This window comes from Poecile atricapillus, chromosome 9 (genome assembly GCF_030490865.1).
Source record: "Poecile atricapillus isolate bPoeAtr1 chromosome 9, bPoeAtr1.hap1, whole genome shotgun sequence".
NCBI classification, from domain to species: domain Eukaryota; kingdom Metazoa; phylum Chordata; class Aves; order Passeriformes; family Paridae; genus Poecile; species Poecile atricapillus.
Genome location: NC_081257.1, coordinates 24,028,996 through 24,054,834, shown reverse-complemented (window position 1 = coordinate 24,054,834; position 25,839 = coordinate 24,028,996). Strand labels below are relative to the sequence as shown.

Here is a 25,839-nt window from a genome sequence, read left to right as displayed (position 1 = left end):
GCCAAATACCTCTTACATGCCACATTCAGATATACAACAAGATGGAAAATCTGGACTTATATTTAGATGCCATCATTTTTGATAGATCCGTCACATTTTCCTATAAAGTAAGGAGATTTCCAGTTACTTTAAAACCAATGTGAAAACATGGGTTATATTTTGTTTTGAGTACCACTGATAAGAAAATTTGCCAGGGCAGAGTCTGCATATTCTGGAATAAATGTGGAGTGAGCAGGGATCTGTCAGTGACATTCTCACCTTTTTGGGCTTCTTCAAATCGATCACTCTCTGCCAGCCACTGAGCATAAGGGACATAGACTTCATCTTTGAATTCAGGATGCTTCTCACTCAGAGCAAATGCCTGATATAAATAAAAAAAATCATTCTTAGAATAGTGCATAGTTTAAACAGTTAAAGGGTTTAAAATATTCCATGGGATCAATGCTTCAGCTCTAAGAAAATTCACAATGAAACATATACACAGAAATAGAGGGTGTAATTCATATTTTCTCCAGTATGAAACTTACATGTTTGAAAATAAAAAGCAATCAACAACAAAAGAAAAGAAGCTTAGCATAATAACAGACTGACTATTGAAACTGAAAGACTTGAAAGTGATTATCTGGGAAATTTAGTAGATTTCCCTGCAAGAGACAAAAAATATTTGTATTTTTACTGAATACATCTTCTAAAGGAATTGGAGTATCTCCATAAATGCAGTTTAGATTCACTTTCAGAAAACCACACCACTGCCAAACACATGCTGGCATACACAATTAACTGAATACTCTGAATCCTTCTGCAGAAGCCTCCCACCCTGCCCGCCTGCCTCTCCCTCACTACAATCCTGGGGGAGCCAGACATTTGCCCCCCTTTTTTGTTGCAACCAGTGACAGTAAGAAGCAGTGGTTTTCAAAACAGAAATTAAGGGCACACTTACTTCTTCCCAGCGATGAGTCTCCACGTGGAGCTGGACCAATGCTTTCAGGTCACCAGCCTTCATGTAGATTTCTGCAGCGTAGCCGGGGTTATCAAGTTGCTTAAAATAGAAGGCACATTTGGCCAGAGGCTCACGCTCAGCTTTATCCAGTTTTCGAGCAATTTCGATTAACCTAGACTCAGCAGAAAGAAGCCAGATGTTTCAGATTCTGCCTTGGTGCTTTGCCTTTTGATTATTGTCATAACTTCACCTTTAATCAGTTAACATTTAATAAACATCCTAATAGTACTATCATGCAACACCGTTTAAACAGTTTCAGTAAACATTCCAAATAACTTTCTCCATTTGCAAACTCCAACCCCTTCCTTCCCTCTTTGCTGACATTCAGCTCTGTATCTCAGACTGTGCAGAGCTGTGCAGATGGAGGAGGAACACATCCTGCATGACTCAGTGGCACAGGACACACTTCCCCAACCCTGACCTGAGCAACAGGCTCCTGAATAAATATCACCCCCTGTGCCACACAGCAAAGCCACACAGCAAAGCCGAGGCAAGGCCAGCCTGAGGGGCCTGGCCCAGATCTTAAGGCAATTCAGCAAATGACCCAAAGTGCCACCTACATTGATGAGAAATGTCCAGCAACAGGAGTGGCCACAGAATTTCTAAAGACTCTGTGCTCCAGGTGACTTCTCTGCCCTCTGGATGATTACTCTAAACAGCTGACAACAGCAGCAGTGGTACAACTGGTACAACTACTGCTGTGAAAATTACTCTGAAGGCATTCAGGCTATTTTAGACAATCTCATATTGGAGACAAACCCATGCATACTTCACTGCTGTAATGCATTTGTTTTTGTAACATATTTATGGCCCTACCCTCTAAACATATGCAACTTTTAAAACATTTTTAGTCACAGGTGTCTTTCAGCTACTCAATCTGATATAAAGGCAGATACCAAATACATTTGGTCTTCTTTTAAAATTATGTGGAATTCATAGTATCTTATTCAAGCTTTTATTAGATATTATCTCTGAGGTGACAAAAGACCTACATATCCACCCAGCCGTGGTCCCCGCTGATTTCGATGGCCTTCATGTGCTCGCCAGCAGAGAGGTACATCTCCACTGCTGCCTTTGGCTCATTGATATCCTTGGCCCAGTCTGCTTGCTTTTTTATCAGCATCTTTGTGTCTTTGGGATCTCCAGATCCCAGGAATTCCTGCAATAGTGCAATACAAAAGTCTGCATTACCTTCTGGTCACAAACGTCATTACAGTCTAAAATAGATAAAGGCTTTTGAAATGAGTATCATGATGCCTCCCAAGGACAGACATACTCCATGGAGAGCAACATGGACTGAGTCAGCCTTCAGCAGCTCATCATCAAGGCCCCATGACTGGCAGGAAACAAGGACAATTCTCCTATTTAGACAGCTCTGAATTAAAAAAAAAAAGCAGGAGGTTGTGGCCAGGCCCGGAGAAGACAATGCTGGTGCCTCAGAGGCAACACTAACGTCCCTCTTGCTTTCTGCTAAGCCTGGTTCTGTGGATACAAGTTATGATTTCTGCAGGCTTGTCAGGAACAGGTCCTCCCAAAACAAAACTGTACTAATCTAAAAACTCTAACAGATCAGTTCCAAGTTTCAGATTTTCTCTTGCAAGCCAAGCAGGTATGGATTCATTGTCCAAGACAACCAGCCCACGCTCAGTTAACAACAGCACAGCCTGTTAATCACATGCTGGCATCAGGATGCCCCACCACAAATCAACTGAAGGCTGAAATAATCATCAAGTGTCTTTGCAGGAAATAAGAGATTTTAAAAAATATATCCATGAAGTTATTTTATAAGGACAGAACCACAGCTGCTCAAAAGTGAGAGTGCCCTGATGCACTGCCCGGACTTCTGGAAGAAAGGCAAACACCAAGTCTGGAACCTGTGTCGACAACCATTTTGGAAATATTTCTAATAGTTAGTTCAGCTTCTTCTGCCAATACTAAAGCTCTGGCACCATATGGTTCACATCTGTTGGCATCATGTGCCAGGAAAAAAATATAAAACCCCCCTTCAACACCAGAAGATCGATTAAGGGCAATTTTGTCTGTTAACAGAACAGGCTACTGCCCATTAAACAGCTTCTATCAAAAGAAAAATCAGAACAGAGGAGAAATGACAGGTGGGAAGGGAGTGGAAAACTGTGTATCCTCTGTTTTTCTAGCAAATTCTGATTGAGCTTTAAAAAACCAAAACCAAAGCAACAAATGGGCAAAAACCTCTACAGGGAGCACCCACACACCAGATCTGCTTCACCACTGCAATTCAGCAGTTCCCTGCCACAGCCAGAACTGCACCCCACCTGTGCCAGCTCTGACTGAGCCCCAGGCCTGCCTCCTGCAGCACAGCCCTGCTCCAGGAGCAGCCACACAGGTACCTGACAGCCCCTGGATATGGAACGCTGCACTGAAGAGTCAACTCAAACAATCTCCCAGCTTAGGTCACCAAAATAAGCCCAAAATCAAAAGCTAAGCTCAGCTTCCCACAGTATAAAGAGTTTTTTTGTGAATTGCCAGTAATTAGCGATCTGGTGCTGTGATAACGAGCCTGTGACCAGATATCAAAGGACTCCCAACCTCTGCCTCCAGTTTGACCCTCCACCCAGACCTCATCAAAGTCCTGCACAAGAACCCAGGTTCTGTGGGTCCCTTTGAGTAATTCTGGCAGCATCTGACATGACAAAAACACACCCTCCCTCATGTATCTTTCCCTGGATAAATAACTGGCAAACAAGGAGGCTTTACATGTTCTCCCATGTCCTGTGCACTCCCTGCACAAGAAGCTGCCTTATAAAGTACCTTGAATTTTTCTGCATGGAGTCACTCTGAAGTACAGGAGACATGAAACCTCTTGCTCTCTACTGGTTAAATTTAGACATGACTGCAGCCAAGAATTAAAAGATTCTTACAAAGACTTATGGGAACATTTTCCTGTATGAATTACATTTATGTTCAAGAGGAGCCAAAACACTGAAGCTAACAAAGACTCATCAGCCAAAAATAGCGGAAGTCAGGCTTACATCAGCAAAGCCCCCAAATGTTTCTGTTGAGCTCTTGGAAGAAAAAGATCTCTCTGCAGCATGGCTTGGGGAATCTCTGCTAAAGAGTTTCTGTGCATGTCATGGTGAATTCTTTGTCCTGGATTGGTCAGAACAGGGCTCTGATGAGTGATGAATGAGACTAAACAGCGCATGCATTCTCAGGGATTTTGATAAGAAAACACCACAAAAGACTTAAAAGCCATGCAATGCTTCTTATCACCATATAAAAACATCACTTTTTAGAATTATATTCCATTTATTCCTACATGGAAACAGAGTTTTAAAAAATGCCAAGACACTCAATATTTGGAAGAAATTTTGTAGTAAACAAAAATATTCTAGGTTAGCATATTATACAGTTTTTAAATGCATTGATATAGAACTGACTTACTCCAACCCATAAATATATTTTTATTATAAGATGAGTACTACCTTGTCATCTTTGGAGGACAAACAAATAAAAAGGGACTCTCAAATGAGATAACAGAGAAGAAGAAATGATAAGCTCAGCATTTTTAGTTTTAAAAGAAAGAAAATTACTATGGATAATACTATGTAATCACAGGAGTTACTGGTGGTGTCCACCAAAAGAGTTGGCAGCAGACTCTAAATGAAAATGCCACCGTTACACCCAGGCCAGAGACACATTTCCCCTTATAAGCCAAATGACCCCCAAACAAATACCTGAGAAAATAAAATCGGAATTCAAAGCCCACACTTCTTCCAAACCTTTTGTAGGATCATACTTGGGAAACAGTTACATCAATAATTTCAGGGTCCAGGTGCCAGTCCTACCTTGGCATGGTCGAACATGCGTAGGTCTGAGTACATCTCCAGGGCCAGGTTCTCGTGGCCACTCCTCTTGTACAGCTTTGCTGCCTCATGGAATTTCCCCTGGTAGGCATAAACATCTGCCAGGAACAGCTCGTTGTTGCTCTCACCGTGCTTCTTCCGCTCCTGGAAAAACAGAAACACTGAAGAGAGATGTAGAAAATATTCCAGATGATCAGGACCTAGGTGAGAAATAGCCTTTGAGGAATTAGATTTTCAGGATTAGATTTTAACTATTAATAATTAAAACCTGTAACAGGATAGCATAATTATGCCTCTCCCACATTTTTGGTGAATTTATAATTAAAGTATTAAATCCCTTCTTAATTAAAATTATGAAGAGCAAAATTAAATGTCACTATACAAACCAAAGTGATGAAAAGTTACTTCTCCTGATTTCACACAGAAAAATGAACACATGCTATCATTATGCCAGTCTATTTTGAAAAAGGCATCTGATGGGCTCTTGATTTTCTCCCTACAATCTCCCCAGCATATAATTTGGCTACATTAACAACATGTGCAGGTGGGATGACAAACAGGAGGATAACTGCCAGCAATAAATAGATTCAGAAAGTATGTTAGCCTGCTTCTGGATACAAACCAGTGACACCTCCACTGTCCCCACATGCAAGAGCTCATGGATTTGGATCAGCACCAGAGCACCTGTACTGCTCTCCTGGTAACCAGAACTGCTTGCTCTGGCTGCCTGGAAGGGACTGTGAGGACAGCAGTAGTGCAGAGCCACGCAGAAACCCTTCACACGAATCAAACTGCAGCAGTACCCTCACTGTGAGGGACCCAGGACAGGTTTGCACACAGGTGTGTGTGTGTTTCCATGTGTGTGTCTTATCCTGTGTATTGGACACACACCACTACCCTGCCTGGGATAAAATTATTGCTGCAGTTAGTCCACATTGTATGGAAACATGTAACTGTGAACTGACTGTAAAGAAAACTGTATGCAAGGGGAAGAACAGTCCACGAGCATCCAAATTCAATCCTCTGCAGCCAAAGGGGCTCAGCCATCACTCCCAGGTCGCACTGACTGAGCTGACACTGAGCTGGTGTTCAGAGTTCCCTCCAAAAACTCAGTTAAATGAATAATCAGAGGACTTGTTGCACCTTTTTCTGAAGACTCCACAGAATCTTGCCAAATAGAGATGGCAACTGTTTTTCTGTCATCAATTAGGAAAGGAAAAGTGTCATTACTGAGACAAAACTATGGCATTAATGGAAGATGTGTGTTTAGTTACACCCCTACAAGCCTTAAAGGACTCCAATCCACTGCAGGCTAGAGTAAGTGGGGATGTAGAACTCACTGCAGAAGGAGCACTTTCAGGATGTGTGAAAGTAAGTTTATGCCTATTTTTAGGGGGATTCTTTCTTATTAAACAGAATATGACATGACATATCCAGAATATCCTCAATAAATGCAGATCTGGAGAAGCATATGTGGAAAAGAAAGGTTACTACTGGTGAGAGAACACTCTCACCTACCTATACCCTTGAAAAGAAAAAAAAAAAGAAAACTGACAGAAAAAGGGGCTCTGAATGCAGACCTCTGTCCTGTGTTAGAGAAAAGTTCACTGCAACCAGCTGGCATTGTGACAGCAGCAGAACAGCTCTGCAGACATGAAGAGGGAATGTATCTTTTAAGAGAAGGTGTAAATCTAATTAACACAAGGAAGAGGAATTCCCTTTATGCCATCTCCAAGCAGATCTCAAGCATTATCTTGCCATCTCTGCAGAAGGACAAGGGTGATGAGTGTATTTTCAAGTGCTCAGGACAGACAGTTATTGCTGAGTGAAATTCTATCAAGAAGTGTGAAAACAATAGGAAGGAGTGATTAAAGCACAGTACAGAAGTATGGAATCCCAAATTCTATTTCCAGTTGTCACAGACTTGTCATGAGACCCCAAGTTTGTCATTTCATTTCACTGGGGCTGTTTCTGTCTCTGTAAGGAGGAGATAATAGTAATTACCTACCTCCAGGGGGTAGGGAAAGCTTAATGAACTCATGTTTATAAAGTATTCTGTACTAAGCTCTGTCAGCACAGTAGTATTCTACAAATTATTAATTGAATATTGAATGTTTTTCCAGTTCTCCTGAAGACAGTTTCAGAAGTTCTCACCCCACACCCACATTCTGGTCCATGAAGTTCCAATCCTATGATTAGAACTTGAGTCACCTCTACTAATCAGGATTTTTCATTTCAAACACATCTCCAACTGTCAGAAGCACTATCCAAACAAAAGTCCTTCCAAAACAGAAAGTACTGATTTTGGCAGAGTAGTAAGTTTAAGAAAATGCACCTTCTTGAACACTGGCTTACCTCTATGCTGCTGATCAGTTCTAAATACCGAAGGTCTCGTACCCTGGTAAATGCCTATTGAAAATAATTAAAACAAAAGAGTAAAAGGCATTAACTTGAAAACCCAGAAAAACACAAATATTATTCTGCATGAATCAAGCTGTCTTAATGCAAAAAGAACAGGCAGAAGTCTGCTGGGTTTGGGTTTGTGCAGTCCCAAACCCGAAGGGCTCTGACTGTGACTGTGGTCCCTGAGTTGTGACAGGAAGGGAGACAAGGAACAACCAAAACAGCTCTGCCCTGACATGAGCAGTACAGCAGGGACAGGGAGCCCTGCCTATCAGTCCCCCAAGAAATACAGAGTGTCAATTAAAATATTACATGCTGTTATTCTGCCTATTTTATAGCTTCTTCATTTTGATGTGAGGTGTGACACAGACAAGGAAATTTCAGGAAACTGTTACAAGGAAAGGCACATAACTGATCCTATTGTCAAAGCCTGCTGCATATGCTCCTAGTTCTTAAACCATTCTGAAAATCCAGCATGAAAGGAGCTCAGAGAGAGGAAAGGAAGTAAGAAGACGATAAGATAAAAGTACTGTAAGACAGTGTAATATCTTTGCAAATGGAGATAAATGTGCAACCCAAAGTCTCAAGTGGCAAAATCACGTGCAAGTTGCAGCAGCTCAGCACTTATTCCTGACATGCATCACAAAACAGAAATTTAACTCTTTGGGCTGCACATTCAAGACTTCCAACCAAACTAATACTTAAGAGGGCACAGAATATTCTGCTTATATTGGATTGGACAAGGAACTATGAGAGCCTTTAATGTCAAGAAGCTGCTTTTGTTTGAATTAATCCGCTCTAATTCTAAGAGGGCATTACTTTAAAATTCCAAGGAGGCACTGAAAACTTCTTTTTAGAAGTATCTATTTGCATAAAGACATCCATGAGACTGGAATTATTCTGATGCCTCCACTTAAGAAAAAAAAGAAAGCATTTAATTTCCTTTTTTTTAAAAAAAAAAAGTCTGTTATTAAAAGATGCCTATCATTACAGACCATTCTCAGCATATTTTTAGAATGTTTTGTCTTTCATACAATATTCATGACATTGAACTCAGTTTGCTTTCTCCTACTTGAGAAGAGGTGGTGAAAGAAAATAGGGAAGTATTTTATGCCAGAGACAACTCAGTTCTTGAGTCTATGCCCACTCATAGAGCACTCCCCAAAGCAAGGCACGCCACACAGAAAAGGACTGAAACGATCCTATCCCATCACCACTGCCTTCACACAGCCTTAATGGGTAGATAACAAAGAGCAGGAAATCTTCACGTTTGTATGGAGGTTACATTAAATATGTGGGGGGAAAAAGAGCAAGTTGGTAGCACTAAGGAAGGCGGGGGCCAAAGGCAGCTGAGCATCCTCTGCTGCCACCCGGCGGGCTTTGCCGAGCTTCTCCCAGCTCTGCTCCCCTAAACCCATTAACGCATTCTACAGCTGAAACCACTTCCTTCCTATTTTCTAAATTTGGATTTAGAATGTGCCATTTATTTAGGGAGATACATTAGATTTCAGCTCAAAACCTTGTCTCGAAATCCTGAGTTTGTAACAAACAACTGGTTTGTTTGTGGAATAAGGCACACTAAAGACAAGCAAGACAGTAACCCAGGAACACCACCTGCATTCCAGTCATAAAACATGCATTATACACACACACCACACACATATATATAAATATCAAACCCAAGCTTTTTGCTAAATGGGTACATAAATGCTTTACCTTTTTAGCAGTTTCAAACTCCAGCCCCTCTAAGGCTTCCATGGCCAGCTCCCTCCAGTCAGCATCTGTCACTCCTAAACACGCAATTTGATAGGCTTCTTTAAACATTTTTCTTTCCAGATATTGATACATGGGTGCAGACTGAGGATTGTCATAGAAGAAAAACACATCAGAAAGCACAATACTGAGATATATTAGTGAAATTCTCTACAGATATTGTGAAAAAATATATTCTAACCACAGCCGTTACAAGCTGCCCAGAAAATAAACATCTCCATTTTGTACACAGACAGAATAACGTTCTGGGGTGATCATTATCATATCTTTAGACAAGCTGGGTTAATTACATTCCAAACGCATCCATTTTGAAATCTTCAGTTCCTTGCAATATTAGGAAGTAGTTAAGAATGTGAATTCTTCTGGGAATTGAACATGCCAAATGTGACGTACACTGAGCTTTTTCAGTACTGTGAAAGCAGAGCAAAGGAGGAGCAGTGAGTTCTCAAGGGCCAAGAGCATAAGGAGCAGCACCACTGCCGGGTGTGACACATCCCTGGAAACTTCCAGACACACAGGAAGGAGTGGCAGGGGAAGAAAAGTGACCCTCCTGCCCCAACCTCGAGGCCAAAGCTGTTCTACCAAGGCTGTGACTGTACCAAAGACACTCGGGCTTTTGGGGACATGCCCTGAAGGAAATCCCAGCAGAGCACTGCCAGTGCTGCAGGGTGACACACACAGAGATGTGTCCTCTGAGGGAGCAGGGAGCACTGCAGCACCACTGCCTTAACAACCTGCCTTTGCAACCCAAAGGATGCACCCAGCATGACACAGGTCCATTTCTGCGTTATTTTTATCAATTTATCTGAAAATTGTACACCCTTTGGTACTCGCTCTCTCCAAAAGCACAGCTTTGGAACAGCTGCCTTTCTGATAGCACACAGTAATTCTGTGGCAGCTTGGTGCCTCCAGCTTGCCAAAGGCAGACAGGAGAGTTCAAGGTGATCCTGTCTGTGCCTGCCAACCACCCTGGGCAACCCCGAGCCCCAGGGGACAGAGGGTCTGTAACAGGTGTCCATTAGTCACTATGAGCAGAGGACATTCTGCCTTCATCGATTCTCAGAGGCAAATCCTGCACACACTTGGATGCAGAGTCACAATCCTTCCACCTTCTTTTTTTGCTTTGTCTTTTTTGACTTCTATTGCATCTCATGACACAGAAAACAGCATTTTATGGAAGGCAATCCCTACATTTTGAATATAAAGACCACACAGGTACTATACATTCAGACTAAAATAGTCCATTTAAATATTGCCTAAAGACATCTAGATGAAGCAACAATAAAACAGTATTTGATGCATTCAAGAAAAATGAAATTACAACGGGGAAAAGTTATATAGAGAGAACACAGTAAAAATCCAGCAGGAGGTAAAGCCTGCACTATATTAGATTATGTGCATTTGCAAGTAGAAAGGGAGAATCAGAAGCAACAATTACCAACAGCAAAAAGGAAGTTAGCTTAATTAATGCCAAAGAAACAAAAATAAAATAGATCACACAATATAACTTAAGTAACAATGAAGAAAGTGTGAACTGCAATCGTTTTAGTAATGAAATACAAGTAAATCTCAGAAAAGCTTCTTCACCTGTTAACATTCATGTTTATGAGATATAAAGCAACACTTAATGAGATTAAAGGATTACCTGCGGAACTTCAACTGCTGACATAGAGAAAACATGAAGGCAGAAGATCTTGGAGCCATTGTAACCCACAACAAAGCCTTGCAGTTTTTGCTGGTGGACAGGGAAGTTGCTCGCTTTGATATTGAGGTAACCCCCTCCAGAAAAGCAAAGCATATCCTCACACTGGGTATTCCAGGCCACACTGTTAGCATTGGGTTCCTAATGAGCAAAACATCTCAGGATTACAACTGAGGAGGCAATCACATCTTTGCTAAGGAACATGCCTCCTTCAGCTGGAGTGTTTGACCCACTACAGCCTGATGTGTACACACACACTGATTATTCACATTTGCAATATCCTAAAGCCCAGAATATTCCTAAACAGGTTCATAGGGCCATACTTTACATTTTAATACTCAGCTATGATTGTCTTGCCTTTTATGTATATTTACTAGTTTTCTCTACAATCAATCTGTAGAACATAATACCAAATTCCATAATAACATACTGCTAGTTGGCACATTTAATTGATCCTTTCTTAGTCCACTACACAAAAGAAGTTGCACATCCTATCTTTGCAGCACTCCATCCTTGCTATCCAGTGTTTTCTGAAACATTTAATCAACATTAATAAGTGACTGCTAAACTGCCAATGAAGAGAGCATTATCATGATTCCTTTTATAGCCTATGAATACCCAACGAACAAAGATGTTTAGGCTTTAATTCTGTTTGTACTAATGATAAAACTAAAATGCTCATTAACTGCAGTGCTTCAGAGGGAAGCAGGGCAGAGTTCTAAATTAAACTGAAAAGGTCACATGTCTAAGAGCTCTTTATTCAGCTACTGCTCACATAGATTTCCTGTCTTCTCATTCCTACTCCACCATCTCTGAGAGGGTGGAGTAGGATCTTTGATAAACAGATCACAGTTAAATTCTACAAGATGTGATTAATAGCTTAAATGAGTTACATGAATTTCTGCACAGCAACTCTTTTGGGATGTTCTGTGCGCCAAACTTCTTCCAGCCCTGCCGCTCCCCCTTTTAAAAAGCCCCAGCAAGTGTTATTTTTGACCTGAAAGAGCAGCTCCTTGGTGTGGATGTCATAGACGAGGCAGGTGTCGTTCTCGTCCACCACGGCCAGCTTGTTGCGGGACGCGCTCATGTCCAGGCAGCGCACGGCCGTGGATTGCTTCAGCAGCACGAGCGCCAGCGCGTTATCCACAAAGATCTTCAGGATCTAGGCACATGTGAAACAAAGTCACTCCAGACATTTCTGTCCCTGCAACTGGAAACAGCACAGCGGGTAAAAACTTCAGTGCTGTCTGAAGTGTGAAACTGCATGCTTTTTCAGAGCCAAACTGCACTAAAATTAGGGAAATGCTTCCAGTCTGAGGTCTCTTGAGCAGACTGGCTGCTACAACACACTCTAGGTCGCAAGCCTACACAGACGAATCAGATGTCATGCACCCTGGATTCTCCACTAGCTACACAATTTCCTTAATACAGGAATATATAACATACAGAAGACACACAGGATCTCAACTTCCTTGCTATCAGTAACTCTGGACTCCAGTTTGACACTTGCAGCTGCCACTTGGCGTGTGAAACAGACAGCACTACACCCAGAGAACAGCCACAGCCTCACAAGTGGTCATCAGGAGACGAGTACACACCTCCAACCCCCACTAAAGGCAAACCTGCTCTCTTCACCAAGAATTCAATTTTTGTCAGTTGATACTAACAACCCACAGACTTCTAGACACAGTTAAACATATTTGTATGAATTTTACTGTCAGAGAATGTGAAAGACAGAAGTAATTAATTTTTAATTCCAAAATGAGACTGTCAAATAAAATTCTAGATTGTTAAAGAGCCTGCTGCTCCTGAAGTGACCCTCTAAGAGCACAGAACACACTTTATTTCCAGTGGAAAGGCACATACCAGACATGATGTGTCTTACCTGACCATTCTTTAGACCAACTAAAAGGCCTTCTCTTCCTGGAGGTCCTCCAATTACTTTAATGTAACGAATAAGAGATTCCATCAGCCATTCTCGTTCTTTAACACCACTAAATGAGAGGCATTGCAATCTCTTCTCCTAAGGACACAGGAAGAGATAAAGCATAGCCTGGAGGTGAAGACAAAAATCTGTGTCTGATGTGTGATGTCTGTACCTATACTAGCAGGTGTGTCTACTTCCACATTTAGAAATTGTAAAGTCAAATAATTTAATGGGTGAATTCTTTAAGATTTTCCAATCCTGTGAGCAAACAAAAACAGACACCCCCAATCTTTTGCTAGCTGTCCTCTTCCACCCAAAAGTACCCTTGGATTCTGTGCTAATTTATCAAATTCACTCTAGAGCCTGTTTTACTGAAGCAGTCACCGGAGCTCTGCAGGGCACAGCAGGGCTGCCCTGGCGAGTGCTGCAGCAGGTTCCACAGCACAGCCACGTCCTGCCAGCCAGGGACTGGGACAGCTGCCTTCAACACTGAACACACCCCAGGACTACTCTAGCTTTTAAGGCACATACCTGGCATAAAATAATGTGATCTGAACAGACCACCAGCAAGTTACATTCAAATTTCTTTATAATCTTTTCCTTCACCCGATAGTACATATCTGCAGAGTCATCCGAGTACAATTCGTAAATCAGGATTTTCTCTGGCATCTGGATGGCTAATCTGTTTTTGTAGATTGCAATTTTCTTCACAAGCTCTCTGCCTTTTATCCTAACTAGAAACAAAAGACACCAAAATGATAAAGTATAAGCTGACACAAAAATAACATACAGAAGTCAAAGAACTAATGCACTAAAAATGAATCTCCCTAGAGCACCTCTAAAATTCAAGCATATTCCTGCTCAGACATGTTTGCTGCTCTGCATCTACGTAATCTACTATCCCTGTCACAGTTTACCACCCTCTATGAACAGCACATTCTGGAGCAGTACTTCGAATCCTTGCCATAAAAAGCCAGAGAAATGAAGAAACAAAGTAAGCACAAATGCTTGACGTTACAAGTAAGAAAAATAAAAGCTAAATATAACACATAGTATTTTTATCTCATTTTCAGAGATTAAAACCTTATTTTAAGAGCCCTTGTCCCTCCCAGTCTCTTTGCCAATCCCCACATCTTCCATTAAACTTGTCAGTGCTGAACTTGCACACTCCAAGTTTGCACTCTCCTTGTGCAGTCTGTTCCACACGGTTTGACTGTCAAACTGACAACAGCCTGTCAGGTAGATGCAGCAGACACTCCAAGTGTCCTGAGGGATATTAATTAAAACAAACTGCACGAAGCTTTGGCCTACCTGCAAGTGTGGAATTACCTTTTTGTTCCGTGATGAGGTGCTGGACAATAACATCGGTCATGTTGTCCCTGTAGGCGTAGCGATCTTTATAGAGGCCATGGACAGTGCTGAAAATCAGCTGGTAGAAGGAGATTGTTCCATCCTGACACCCTACTGCCTGAACACAAGAAGGGAATGATTTTAGTTAATTGGCACATACAGGTGAGAGCTGGCAGAGTGTGTGGTGTTTATATGAACACCATGTCCCTTTTGCTGCACAGTGAACAGACAGACACCAGTTACAGCTGACTCAGATTTAACCATGGTACAAGTGCAATGCAGAATGAGGACTGACCTCCCCACAGACCATGGAGACCACCATCCTGGGTGGGGGCCTTGGCTTTGTTTGGTTGGGTTTTGGGTTAGATTTTTTGCGGAGGAGGTGTGTTTGTTTATTTTTAAGTTTGCTTTAATTCTCTTCCCGCTTGTACAGGACTCAAGAGTGGAGCATTCTGGGCTGACAGTTGCCCTGTAGGCATTTTCTTCCCATCATGAAATTAATTAGGTCAATTCCATTAGTTATTAGCTGATATTTTAAATTATTTTTCCCTCTTCTTTTTCAATCAAAATGCAGCAAACGCCTTACCACTTCAGAGCAGGTGTTATGCTCCTTACATCTCTTACAGCTCAGGTTTTACTTTTGTGGGATATTTGTAATTCCAGTGGCAGTTCTAGGACCTCCTGAGACACTGCTGAGGTTCTACTGCCTTGGCAGGAATGTCCAAGCAACTCAGCTGAAAATGTATGATCTTACTTTAAGTAACAAATTCCCTGTGAAAATGTTAGAAAAATGTCCCTACTCACCACATAGTTGGAGTCTGGTTTAACTTTGCAGGTCCACACCCAGCTGCTCTGCTCTCCCACAGTGCCCAGGCGTACTCCATCCCTTGTGAAGAGAGAAACCTGTCTATCTGAACCTCCCAGCAAGAGGTACTCTCCTTTAGTAAAGTAGCTGATGCAGCATGGGTCAAAATTGAGTACTCTGTCCTTCCCAATCTACAAGGGAAAATAAAACAAAAAAAAGTCAATCAAAAACATTAACAAAAGGATAATTTCATCTTTCCTGAAGGCAACAAGTGCTATCACTGATACCATTAATCTCCTCCATGCATGGCTTCTCAATACCCAGAACCACTGGCTATGTTAAGATTCCCAAAGGCAGTTCTAAAATACATCCAAGAATCCCTCCAGTCCCAAACCATTCTGCTCAGAATTCAACAGCTCACAAAACCCCTCTAACCAGCTGAAAAAACCTACAGAGATATTCTCTACAAACCAGTGAACAATGTCACAGGAGTCAGCAGGGCTGTAAGGGCTTTAATGGAAGAACTGCAAGACAGCAGATGAGCTGATATGTGAGAAACAACAGCTGAAGGAGTAATGGTTAAAAGGCTGGGAAAACAGAAGACCTTTAATGTAACGAATAAAGCAACAGCATATAAACATTTTGACTGTGGGACATGAAATAGAACCAAAAATACCCTGTGACTCTTGAATAAACTCTCCAAGACATACCTGCTTGCCACTCAGGTGGTAAAAGGAAAGCTTCTGACCCCAGTCTGCCACAGCTAAAATGTCATTGCGTTCATCTCTGAAAAAAAAAAAAAAAATAAAAGTAATTCTACAGCAATTTATTAACAAATTTCTTAGAGCAACAGAACCAAGCAGAATAGCAGAATTCACTTCATGTTATTCTTTAAAAGTCACAAACTGGAAGGACGGCAGTTTGTCATTTAAACCTGTGGAAAACAACTTGGGGACACAAAATCAACACCAGAGTCCCCTACTGGAATAACCCAAAGCTCGAGGTGGGGGGTCAGGCTCTGCTCCCAGGGAACATGAGCACAACAAGAGGAAATGGTCTCAAGCTGTGCCAGGGAAGGGTTAGGTTGGATTCTGGGAACATTTCTTCCCTGAAAGGGTTGTCTAGCCCTGGCACAGCTGCCCAGGGAGGTGGTCAAATCCCAGTTCCTGCAGGGATTTAAAGCCCTGTGGATGTGGCACTTGGGGACAGGTGTTAGTGGTGGCCTTGGCAGAGCTATGGGAATGGTTGGACTTGATGTCTCAAAGGGCTTTGCCAATCTAAAGGTAACTTGTTCCCAGGTTCTCCATTCAGTTGAAGACTGGCAGCAAAGCCAAAACCATAATCACTTAAAGAAGGTAACACACATGGCATTAATCTGTTCCAGCAGGGATAAAATGAACAATCAATGAGCCAAGAATTATCTATTCAGCATGAAATAAAGGAAGGATGCAATTATTTACCTGGAAGGATTCCAACAAATTGACCATATTGGAGAGGAAGAGCCCCCTGGCCTCTCTATTTTCACTTTCTCATCACCATTTTTGTTCCTTATGCTGACAACGCCATTGAACATCCCCAAAGCAAGGTACTGGCCATCATTTGTCCAGCTGAGAAAACACATACATACTGAAGAGTAAACTACTACAAACAAGCAGCAGGAAGGCAGGATGGCATACAGCACACTCACAGGAATGGTAGATTAAAGCATATTTCTAAGAGGGAGTTCTGGGAGGTGGCTAGTAACCCTGTGGTTTGTTTATGCATCTAAATCCACATTTATAGCAACAGCATGCTCTACATAGAGAACATTTTATCTAATACACAGAAGTAAAATAATAAATTAAAGCCTGCAATATCTGTAGCATGTGCTAAGTCAGATACATTTTGGGGATGGCAGTCTGGGAGTAGACCAAAATGCTTTAAAAGCCACATTTAGAATATGATTGGACAGAACTGTCTGGTGTAGGACAGAGGGGGGCTTAGGGTGTATTCTGGTCCCTTCTTCAGTCAGATGAATGCCTTCAGTTATACAGAACCTGAACCCTTGCTTCAGGTTCCCCACAAAGGTAATACCTTCTTCAGCTGGTGGAAACACCAACAGTACAGGGAATGAACTACAAACAAAAATTGCAATTATTTTTCCCCTAACTTAATTTTATTGTTGTTGCACAAGACAGATGAACAGACAACAACGGACAGATAACCTAAGACACCTGCTCAAGACCAGAATATGTCTCTGACACCTTCAGAAGGATTTGGTTATAAATAGGAACAAGCATAACCCAAGACTTTGCTACTGAAAAAGGAGGGAAATATGCTTTTCTTTAAAGCTTCCATCTTACTTGAAATGGTTTGTATTGAAACTAACTTAAATTACACAGGTAGCCCTTAAAACTTACCTACAGCAAGTAATCTTGGAGCTTGTTTTATGTTTAGAGACTGACTTCTGTTCAGGAGACCACAAGCCTTGACAAAAGAAAACAAAAAGCCAATGACAAGTAAGTATGTACCAGTGTTCAGACTGGAAACTAGTACTAGTACTGTCAGGGGACTCAGTTGGGATTTTAGAGGCATCAAAGTCTTTTCAATCAAAGTTGCTAGAACGATGTTTAAATACATATTATTTATTATAAAATGGGAAAAATCCATCTAACTAACAGAGGTGGCCTCTGCAAAAAAATCCAATGACACAGCAGCACACTTGATCCTGTGACCCCTTGCTACACTGTCCCTTCCCACTGAGTTTAAGTGATTTAAATCAGTATCCAGTGTCACTAAATGTCAGGTAGCTTTATGAACATGTCTTCTGGAGTTACAGAGCTGTACCTATCTGTGGTTAGCTTAGCTATCCAGCTGTAATGGAATTCACTGTCTCAATGGAAAAGTTCAAGGGAGAAGACATACCAAAATCCCCAGATGAGCAGGATGCCAACTGATGAGTGAGAGGATTGTATGAAACACACTGGATAGAGTCATTATGCCTGGAATGAAGTTACAATCAGATTTTAATAAATCATTCTTAAATGTCCCTTTTCTGACTTTCAGCAAGTGAGCTGAAAATGTCAAAATAATTGGACTGGTTTATAGTACATCAAGTAAATCTGCTATTACTGTAAAGTAAATCAGTATTAAACCTTGTAAAAACTGTCTCCATGTAGCACAATTCACTGTATTTCATCAGGATTACAGCAACTGTGGTTTGTGAAATAAGACTGAAGGTTATATCCAAATCCTAAACCAAGTGTGCTTGTGCAGGCTCTGTGCAGTGACCAGCTAACAGAAACTCCTGATACATGTGCAGTCAGGAAACAGACCATGAAGTTGTTGCTTCAGAGGGCTGACTGAAAACAGAGCCAGATGACTGAAATATACCAAAAGTGCCAAGCCCATCTTTAATTTGATCTTTGAACCAGAATTATGGTTTATTACAGAGGACTGGTCATACTATGCTTCATTTTATTCTGACCTATTCTGAGTTTCCCTAATTCTCTGTCAGCCCTCTAAATTCACAGATTTTTCTGAGTTCCCCACTTCCTTTTATGTCTTTAATTGCTTTCCTGCCTCATTCAGATACTTCAGCTGTTCTTTTCCTCCTCCCTCCCCTATCACCCATTTTCTCTGACCTTAGTGAACCTTCTCCCAAATCTAACAGCTTGTGCTCTTTAATTGCAGCAGTGCATAATCAAATTGGCTTTTGAAGCACAGAACTGAACAGCATCACTTACGTGTATTTCAGAATTCCTTCTAACTTTGAAGTCCAAATTATCACACTTTTATCAGCAGAGCCAGATGCAAAACGCTTTCCTAGGAATTAGAGATAATTTAAATCCCACAGATACAAGAATTACTTTCACTCCAAATACTCAATCAAAGAGAGAGCAAGAAGTTCTTGAACTCGACAAGGCTCAAGTAATAAAGGGCTGACACTGAGTGCCTGGATGTGCTTCCTTAGCCACGTGGAGCTCCAATGGCTGCACTGCACCCTTCCATGGCCTTGCCAGTAACCAGTCCTTCCAGTGTGGTCCAGCCCCGGGCTGGAGATTGATGGGAACAGTGACAAGTTAAACTGGTACTGTCACAGGAACTGCCATGACCCAAACAGCAGCAGCTGCAGGAAGGCTCCCAAGCCCACAGAATGAGTTCCACTGAACAAGAGTCGTAGACCACGAGAGAACTGGAAGCAGAGTGCAGTGAGAAGGTCCTTCACAAATGAAGGATCAGGAGATCAGGAAGTTCTGGGATAGAGGAATTACAGGAATAAAACTCAGAGGCAGATGAGTAGTAGAATCTCTGAGGTGAGCCTTCTCCTCATGCTACCCATGAATATACACTTCACCAACTAAACCTAACACTAAAGCCAAAGCAGTGGGAGCACAGCTCTTAGGTTGACAGGTGACCTTACAGGTACTTGTGCAGGTGGCACCTGCACAGCAGATCACACCCTCCACTGGACAATAAACCCCAGCACCTGCTAAAGAACAAACCCCCAGCACTCACACGCTGTGACTGGAACAACCCCCATTTCTCCATCTTCAGTGGGCAATCACAAAAGGGAGAGATGCACTTCACAAACCAGGCTAACTGTGCCCCAAGGTGCTATTTACCATCTTTGGCATAAGCCACGCAGTACACAGTGTCTTTATGTCCTTTCAAAGGCTGAATTAGGGTTCCATCAGAAGTATCATACACCTGTTCAGATGGGGAGAAAAAAAAAACAATGCAAATATACAAACAAAAGAACTTACACAAGAAAAACCTTCAGTGAATCACAGAACTACATTTGGATGGGAAGGGACTTGAAAGCTCACTCAGTTCATGCCCTTGCCATGGGGCAGTGAGACCTTCCACTGGACCAGCTTGCTCCAAGCCCCATCCAACCTGGCCTAAAACACCTCCAGAGTGAGGACTGGGATACAAAATTACTGAAGGCCAACAGATAATGCACTTTCTTTTGTGTCTGCTTTTTGGATTTCATACAGTTCATACAAGACAAAACACTTTCTAGCACAGAAACAGCTTTCTGTAACGTCACACTTACTTAGAAAAAAAGAAGTCAGTACTAGAAAATAACATGCACAAAGGACATTTTTCAACAGGTCGTTTGGCAGCTTTACTTAAGTTTTACATCTTATTGGCTTTTTATCTTTTATTTTTATATTTTATATCTTGCTGTTAAAACATCTTTCTACACATTTGATGTTTAAGCACAATGAATTACTGCCAAGGAGCATCACCAAATACGTGATTCTGTTAGCCCTGAAAATAACACTTGCTGTCCTGCAGTGATGAATTCCACCTCTACAATCCATCCATCATCCCTCCACCCCATCCACCCCTTCCTGCAGATCCTACATCTGCCCCATCTGAAAACTTTGCAGGATCTGTGCACAGCTGATCCTGAGCTGCTCTTGCAGCAGCCCCAAGGAGCCACCGACAGCTTGAGATGGATGTTCCCACATCTTTCCTATCAGCACAATGCAAAACCACGGCTTTGGGTTTGAGTCACAGAGATTGTAATCTGCACAGCCCCTGCTCTATGTGCCAGGACTCGGGCCAGGTTCATCAAACCCCGGGCACGGCACAGGAGGACGAGATGACACAAATAAACTTAAATCGCATTACTTTTGGAAATAGAGCTTAAAACTTGGTAAGAAATATTTAAAAGCTTCAGAACAGTTTAGAATTGGCCTGCATTAATATGCATGTTGCTGTGAGGCTGCGCTGACAGAGATAAGGGGATTTCAGATATGTTATATTCATAAGTTAATGCAGAAGAAATCACGCTCCTACAGCTGTAAGGGAGAGAAGACAGGAAGGTTTCCCTACCAGCAGCCTGTTTCCAGCAGCAATTATCAGCTGGGTCCCGTCCGGCTTGAACGCGAGGTCGTAAATACTGAGGGAAACAAACAAAGCAAGAAGAGCGTGTCAGGAGATAGAAACAGATCCCCTGCCCGTCAGATGTGCCACACGGCCGGCTCTGGTAGCGGCACAGTGAGCGCGGCTGTGACTGCCCACACATTCCCGAGCAGAGGAACCGGGCCCGGCCCCGCGCTGGGAGCTCCCCGCAGCCCCGAGCGGCCGCAGGGAGCGGAGCGGAGCGGGGCGGCAGCGGCCGGGTCCCTCTGGGGCTGCTCACCACTGCTCCGCCCGGTCCCGCCAGGTGAGCGCGGCCCGCATCCCTCGGCACGGCCCGGCTCGGAACCGCTCCGTACGGCTCGGAACCGCTCGGCACGGCTCGGCACGGCACCGTCCGGAACCGCCCCTCACGGCCGGGCCCGGGGCTGCTCACCACTGCTCCGCCCGGTCCCGCCAGGTGAGCGCGGCCCGCATCCCTCAGCACGGCCCGGCTCGGAACCGCTCCGTACGGCTCGGCACGGCTCGGAACCGCTCGGCACGGCTCGGAACCGCTCGGTACGGCTCGGCACCGCTCGGAACCGCTCGGCACGGCTCGGAACCGCTCGGCACAGCTCGGCACCGCTCGGAACCGCTCGGCACGGCTCGGCACCGCTCGGCACGGCTCGGAACCGCTCGGCACCGCTCGGAACCGCTCAGCACCGCTCGGCACCGCTCAGCACCGCTCGGAACCGCTCGGAACCGCTCAGCACCGCTCGGCACCGCTCGGCACCGCTCAGAACCGCTCGGAACCGCTCGGAACCGCGCAGCACCGCTCAGAACCGCTCGGCACCGCTCGGCACGGCTCGGAACCGCTCGGCACGGCACCGTCCGGCACCGTCCGGAACCGCCCCTCACGGCCGGGCCCGCTCCGCTCCCCGCCGCTTCTCCCGCCCCGCCGCTGCCACGGGCAACGCGCCTGCGCCCGAGCCCCGCGGGTCCGCCACCCGCCAGGGGGCGCTGTCAGTCCCGCAGGGCGCGCTCGCGCGGGGCGGGGCGCGGAGGCGGTGCCGTGACGTCACGGGAGCGGCGCGCGGGAGATGGCGGCGCCGGGAGCGGCGGGCGGGTGAGGGCGGAGCGGGGCCGGGTTCGGACCCGGTCAGCGCGGCAAGAACGGCGTCGGTCTGGCCCCGGGCTCGTGTGAGCGTCCGTGGCCAGGCCCGCCCTGCCGTCCCCGGAGCTTCCCCAGCAGCTGGACCTTACCCGGGCTCTTCTTCCCCTGCAGCCCCGGGGCCGGCGGTCGAGGCGCGGCGGCGGCGGAACGGCCCGGCCCCAGCCCCGGCCCCAGCCCCGGACCCAGCCCCGGGGACCGCGGCCCGGCGGCGCCCAGCGCCGTCCCGCGCGGGTGGCAGCGGGTGAGCAGCCGCAGGCGGGCGGGCAGGACGGCCGGGAGGATCGACGTGTACTTCGTAAGGTGAGGCTGGGGCTGTCACTGAGCTCTGTGCGGCCTTTCTTGGCAGGACCACATAAATGTGCTCAGACATCGCCCCCAAAACTGGTTTTATCCTTTGTTTTGGGGTTGTTTTTAAGCAAAGAGCAGCAGAATGAGAAAGTAATTGCTAATTTACTTTCCTTTCCTACCACAGCCCTGAAGGGAAGAAGCTGAGGTCAAAACGAGCACTTGTGGAGTATTTACAGAAAACTGGGGAGACAACACTGCAAGCAGCAGATTTTGATTTCACAGCTCCTCAAGGGAGCACATGCTCAGGGTTGAGGGGATATGGCACAGGAGATGAGAGGACTGACCTGGAGGATTGTCAGAGCAAAGTGCAGGAGCTCCAGGCACAGAGTGGTGCTGAGATTGGAATTCAGAACATCCAGGCTGGGAATGGACACCTGGAAGATGCTGCATCTACTGTGGAAAACACAGACTTAGTAATGGAAGGCACAAACTCAGAGAGTTTGAAAACCAGAAGAAAGGGGACAGAAGACAGGAAAAGTGTCCAAGCTAGGAAACGTGGCAAGGGCTCAGAAAGGAGGAACCAAGGGGACGCCAAGAGCAAGAGGCAGAGAAGAATCTCTAACACATGGGAGACAGAATGTGTTCAGAAGAAGAGGGGCCGTAGACAGGCAGACACATGTGGAGCTGACAGCCAGGGTGTGGGTGCTGACCCTGTGGATAGAGGGAAAACTCTGTCAGGAGTGTCCAGGGCACGGCTGAGGTCAGTGGCTGGCTCACAGAGGGAGCTGGGTCACCTGCCAAAGGAGGGGCCCTGCTCCAGTGATACACCTGCTGCCAGCTCTGAGGAGAAATCCTATGGACTGGAGACAGGGAAAGTGCCAGATCCGGGGGATGTGGCTGAGCAGGATGTTAAATGTGACACTGAGGTGGATGCTGAGCCGTGGGACAGGACAAGCTTCACAGCAGTCAGAATGTCACCAGGTGCGTGTGTGCGAGAGCAGAATGGGATCCCAGTCCTCACCTTGTGCCCTGGCCTCTCCTGACTGTTGAGGCCACATGTTCTGCTTCAGGTCAAGCTGCTCTGACATCCAAATCTCCTTTATATCCAACAGCATTTAAATTAATACAGATTTACTCAAAACTGAAACTTACTGTGCCAAGCTCTTAAGCTGTACAGTGTCAGAAAATAATCTGGAGGAGATTTAAGGTATATCTGTGTTCTGTACATGAGAAGAATTCCTTCTGTGTCCATCATGGCATAGAGTGGAAATGGTGTGTGAAACATGACAGCAAAATACCTGGTCTTTTTGCCTAACACTGAAGTTTTATTTCTTTACAGAAGAGTCTGTCCCGCGAACACAAGTGGAAAGAAGGAAAACAAGTCCATATTTTTCCAGTAAATACAGCAAAGAAGGTATTGTATTTAGGGAAATACATTTTTTTATTGGGAAGGGATAGGATGGCTGAGGATCAAGTGATGATGTGGAAAATTCCTTGCAGTTTGACACTGGCTGCAGCTGTGCCAAGTGGGACACAGTCCCCTGCAGCCCTGCAAAGGCTGTGTGGGAACTGCCATGGCTCCATCTGCACAGTGCCTTCTCAAAAATGCTTCAGACATCTTCATTTTAATTTTTTTTTTTCATTAAATAGGTAAAGCTGTCTTTTCCTTTCTAATAAATATTCCTGTGTTGCCCCTGTACAGGCCCCAGCGCACCCAGAAGGAAGGCCCTCAGAAAATGGACTCCTCCACGTTCTCCTTTCAATCTTATCCAGGAAACACTCTTCCATGATCCATGGAAGCTTCTCATTGCCACCATATTTCTCAACAAAACCTCAGGTAAGTAGAGTAGCAGGAGTAGGTGTGTGAATGGTGGGAGGTGTTACAGGGCTGAAACAGCTGCCAGTTTTAATGGCATTAATGAAAGAATCAATTTATTTTAACTTGTGTCACTGTGAAATAATAATCCGTAGTTAGTACCTTGCCTTGGAAAAGCTCACTTGAGAAAGTGTATGGATAGTGCAGAAGGAGAACTCCATCCCAGCCTCCTGCTCACAAGATTCTTTCACCAGGGAAAATGGCCATTCCAGTGCTCTGGGAGTTCCTGAAGAAGTATCCTTCTCCTGAGGTAGCCAGGGCTGCAGACTGGAAAGAGATGTCAGAGCTGCTCAAACCTCTTGGTCTCTATGAACTCAGAGCCAAAACCATCATCAGGTTCTCAGGTGGGTTTTCCTGACATCTGGAACAATCTTGGTTATGTTGGCAAAAGACAAACAGCTTTGATCCAAATGCTGCTCTGTGTGTTCTCTGTTGGGTGGGTTGGTGAGTTATTCTGTGCAGCATCTGGGATCCAGTGGTGTCACATAAGCAAAGCTGCTGATCCCAGTCTGAGCTGGGAAGGAAATGCCAGCCATGGTGTGTTCTGCAGGAGACCAGAAACTTGAAGAGCTCCAAGCCCTTCTTGCAGCACTGTTGTAGGGTGGTGTGCTCAGGGTTGCTCTGGTGACCTGCAGACCAGACCGCCCTTCCAGCTGGGATTTTTCTGATTTTGCTATTTTCTATAGTCAGAACCTGCAGAGGAGAATTTTTTTTATGGTGAGAGAGATTATGATTAAAACTCCTATGGTGGTTTGTTGAAGAGGTTTTTAAGATTATCCTGTGGGGATTCCTGGCCTGCATTCACCAGGAAACACCTAAAACTTGTGGTTTTCATTTGAAATGTGCCAAAGTGAAGACATGTGACAGTGGCACAGGGTCCTTCCTGGTTGCTCCTTGTGTCCTGGCAGTGAGGGCAGGGTCTGTGTGGGCAGGTGCTGAGTGCTGTGCCCTGCCCCACAGGTGAGTACCTGAGCAAGGCGTGGCGGTATCCCATCGAGCTGCACGGCATTGGCAAGTACGGCAATGACTCCTACAGAATCTTCTGTGTCAACGAATGGAAGGAGGTGGGTGGTGCTCTTTGGGTCCTTCAGCATCTCACCTGTGCCCACTGAACCCCTGGCACTGGAAAACCAACAGAGTGTTGGAGCCATGAGATATTTTAAGGTGTTTTAGTAAATACTCGATGTTTTCCCTGTGTCTCAGGTGCAGCCACAGGACCACAAGTTGAATGTGTACCACAGGTGGCTGTGGGAGAACCGGGAGAGTCTGAGCATCGACTGAGCTGAGCTGGGTGTGACCTGGCCCCACCACCTCCCCTCGGGTGCCCTCACAGTTCTGGGTGTAAATATTTGTATGATGTCATGGCTGGAGTCATTGCTTTATTTTTAATAAACGTGTCCGTGTTTTGTAGCGCCTGTGTCTTCTTGCAGTGCAGTTCTGTGCCCGCAGCTGCCTCCCCGGACTGGGGGCTCGCTGGGCACGGCCATCCAGTGTCCCCCATTACCGCCCGCAGGTCCGGAGCAGTCGGGCTCTGATCTCGGAGCTGCTGGACACGGGCTGAGGGGGAGCGCCTGTGCGGGGAGCAGATCCCCTGCCCGGGCCTGGCGCTTCCCCAGTACCCACCAGTACCACCTACTGCTGCCTTCCCAGTCTCATCCAGGGCCGGGCCCCGAGTCGCTCCGGCAGGTTCTGGCTCCGGGGAGCTGGGGCCGCTCTCGGGACCCTCGGGCAGCGCCGCGCTGTTCCCGGGGCCGGGGGGTGCCGGGGGCCTGTGGAGCCCGGTGAAGGGACCCGGGGGCGGTGAAGGGACCCGGGGCGGTGAAGGGACCCGGGGGCGGTGAAGGGACCCGGGGCGGTGATGGGG

At 45.1% G+C, this 25,839-nt stretch overlaps 2 protein-coding genes across 4 annotated transcripts in view; one reads left to right on the top strand and one right to left on the bottom strand.

The window, feature by feature from the left end:
* Window positions 1-21,033, bottom strand: part of IFT122 (intraflagellar transport 122) — a 30,182-nt gene extending 9,149 nt beyond the window's left edge. For all 3 annotated transcript variants that reach the window (XM_058845321.1, XM_058845322.1, XM_058845323.1), the window contains exons 1-20: window positions 20,942-21,033; window positions 20,632-20,698; window positions 19,410-19,494; window positions 18,531-18,609; window positions 17,710-17,786; window positions 17,205-17,271; window positions 16,266-16,412; window positions 15,516-15,591; window positions 14,805-14,996; window positions 13,980-14,118; window positions 13,182-13,384; window positions 12,609-12,746; window positions 11,721-11,885; window positions 10,667-10,864; window positions 8,965-9,105; window positions 7,201-7,254; window positions 4,828-4,989; window positions 1,993-2,159; window positions 941-1,112; window positions 259-361 (exon numbers count right to left, since the gene is read on the bottom strand). In XM_058845321.1, coding sequence (XP_058701304.1) covers window positions 259-361; window positions 941-1,112; window positions 1,993-2,159; window positions 4,828-4,989; window positions 7,201-7,254; window positions 8,965-9,105; window positions 10,667-10,864; window positions 11,721-11,885; window positions 12,609-12,746; window positions 13,182-13,384; window positions 13,980-14,118; window positions 14,805-14,996; window positions 15,516-15,591; window positions 16,266-16,412; window positions 17,205-17,271; window positions 17,710-17,786; window positions 18,531-18,609; window positions 19,410-19,494; window positions 20,632-20,698; window positions 20,942-20,982 — 2,473 coding nt within the window. In that variant the 5' untranslated portion in view covers window positions 20,983-21,033. The remainder of the gene's footprint in view (window positions 1-258; window positions 362-940; window positions 1,113-1,992; window positions 2,160-4,827; window positions 4,990-7,200; window positions 7,255-8,964; window positions 9,106-10,666; window positions 10,865-11,720; window positions 11,886-12,608; window positions 12,747-13,181; window positions 13,385-13,979; window positions 14,119-14,804; window positions 14,997-15,515; window positions 15,592-16,265; window positions 16,413-17,204; window positions 17,272-17,709; window positions 17,787-18,530; window positions 18,610-19,409; window positions 19,495-20,631; window positions 20,699-20,941) is intronic.
* A 734-nt stretch (window positions 21,034-21,767) lies between these two features.
* On the top strand, window positions 21,768-25,385 carry MBD4 (methyl-CpG binding domain 4, DNA glycosylase; the record flags this gene model as incomplete). Its single annotated transcript, XM_058844593.1, has 7 exons — window positions 21,768-22,111; window positions 22,284-23,080; window positions 23,439-23,513; window positions 23,802-23,936; window positions 24,170-24,319; window positions 24,936-25,039; window positions 25,179-25,385. Coding segments are annotated over 7 exons (1,683 nt in total), but the record flags the coding sequence as incomplete, so codon positions are not given.
* Window positions 25,386-25,839: the final 454 nt, after the last annotated feature.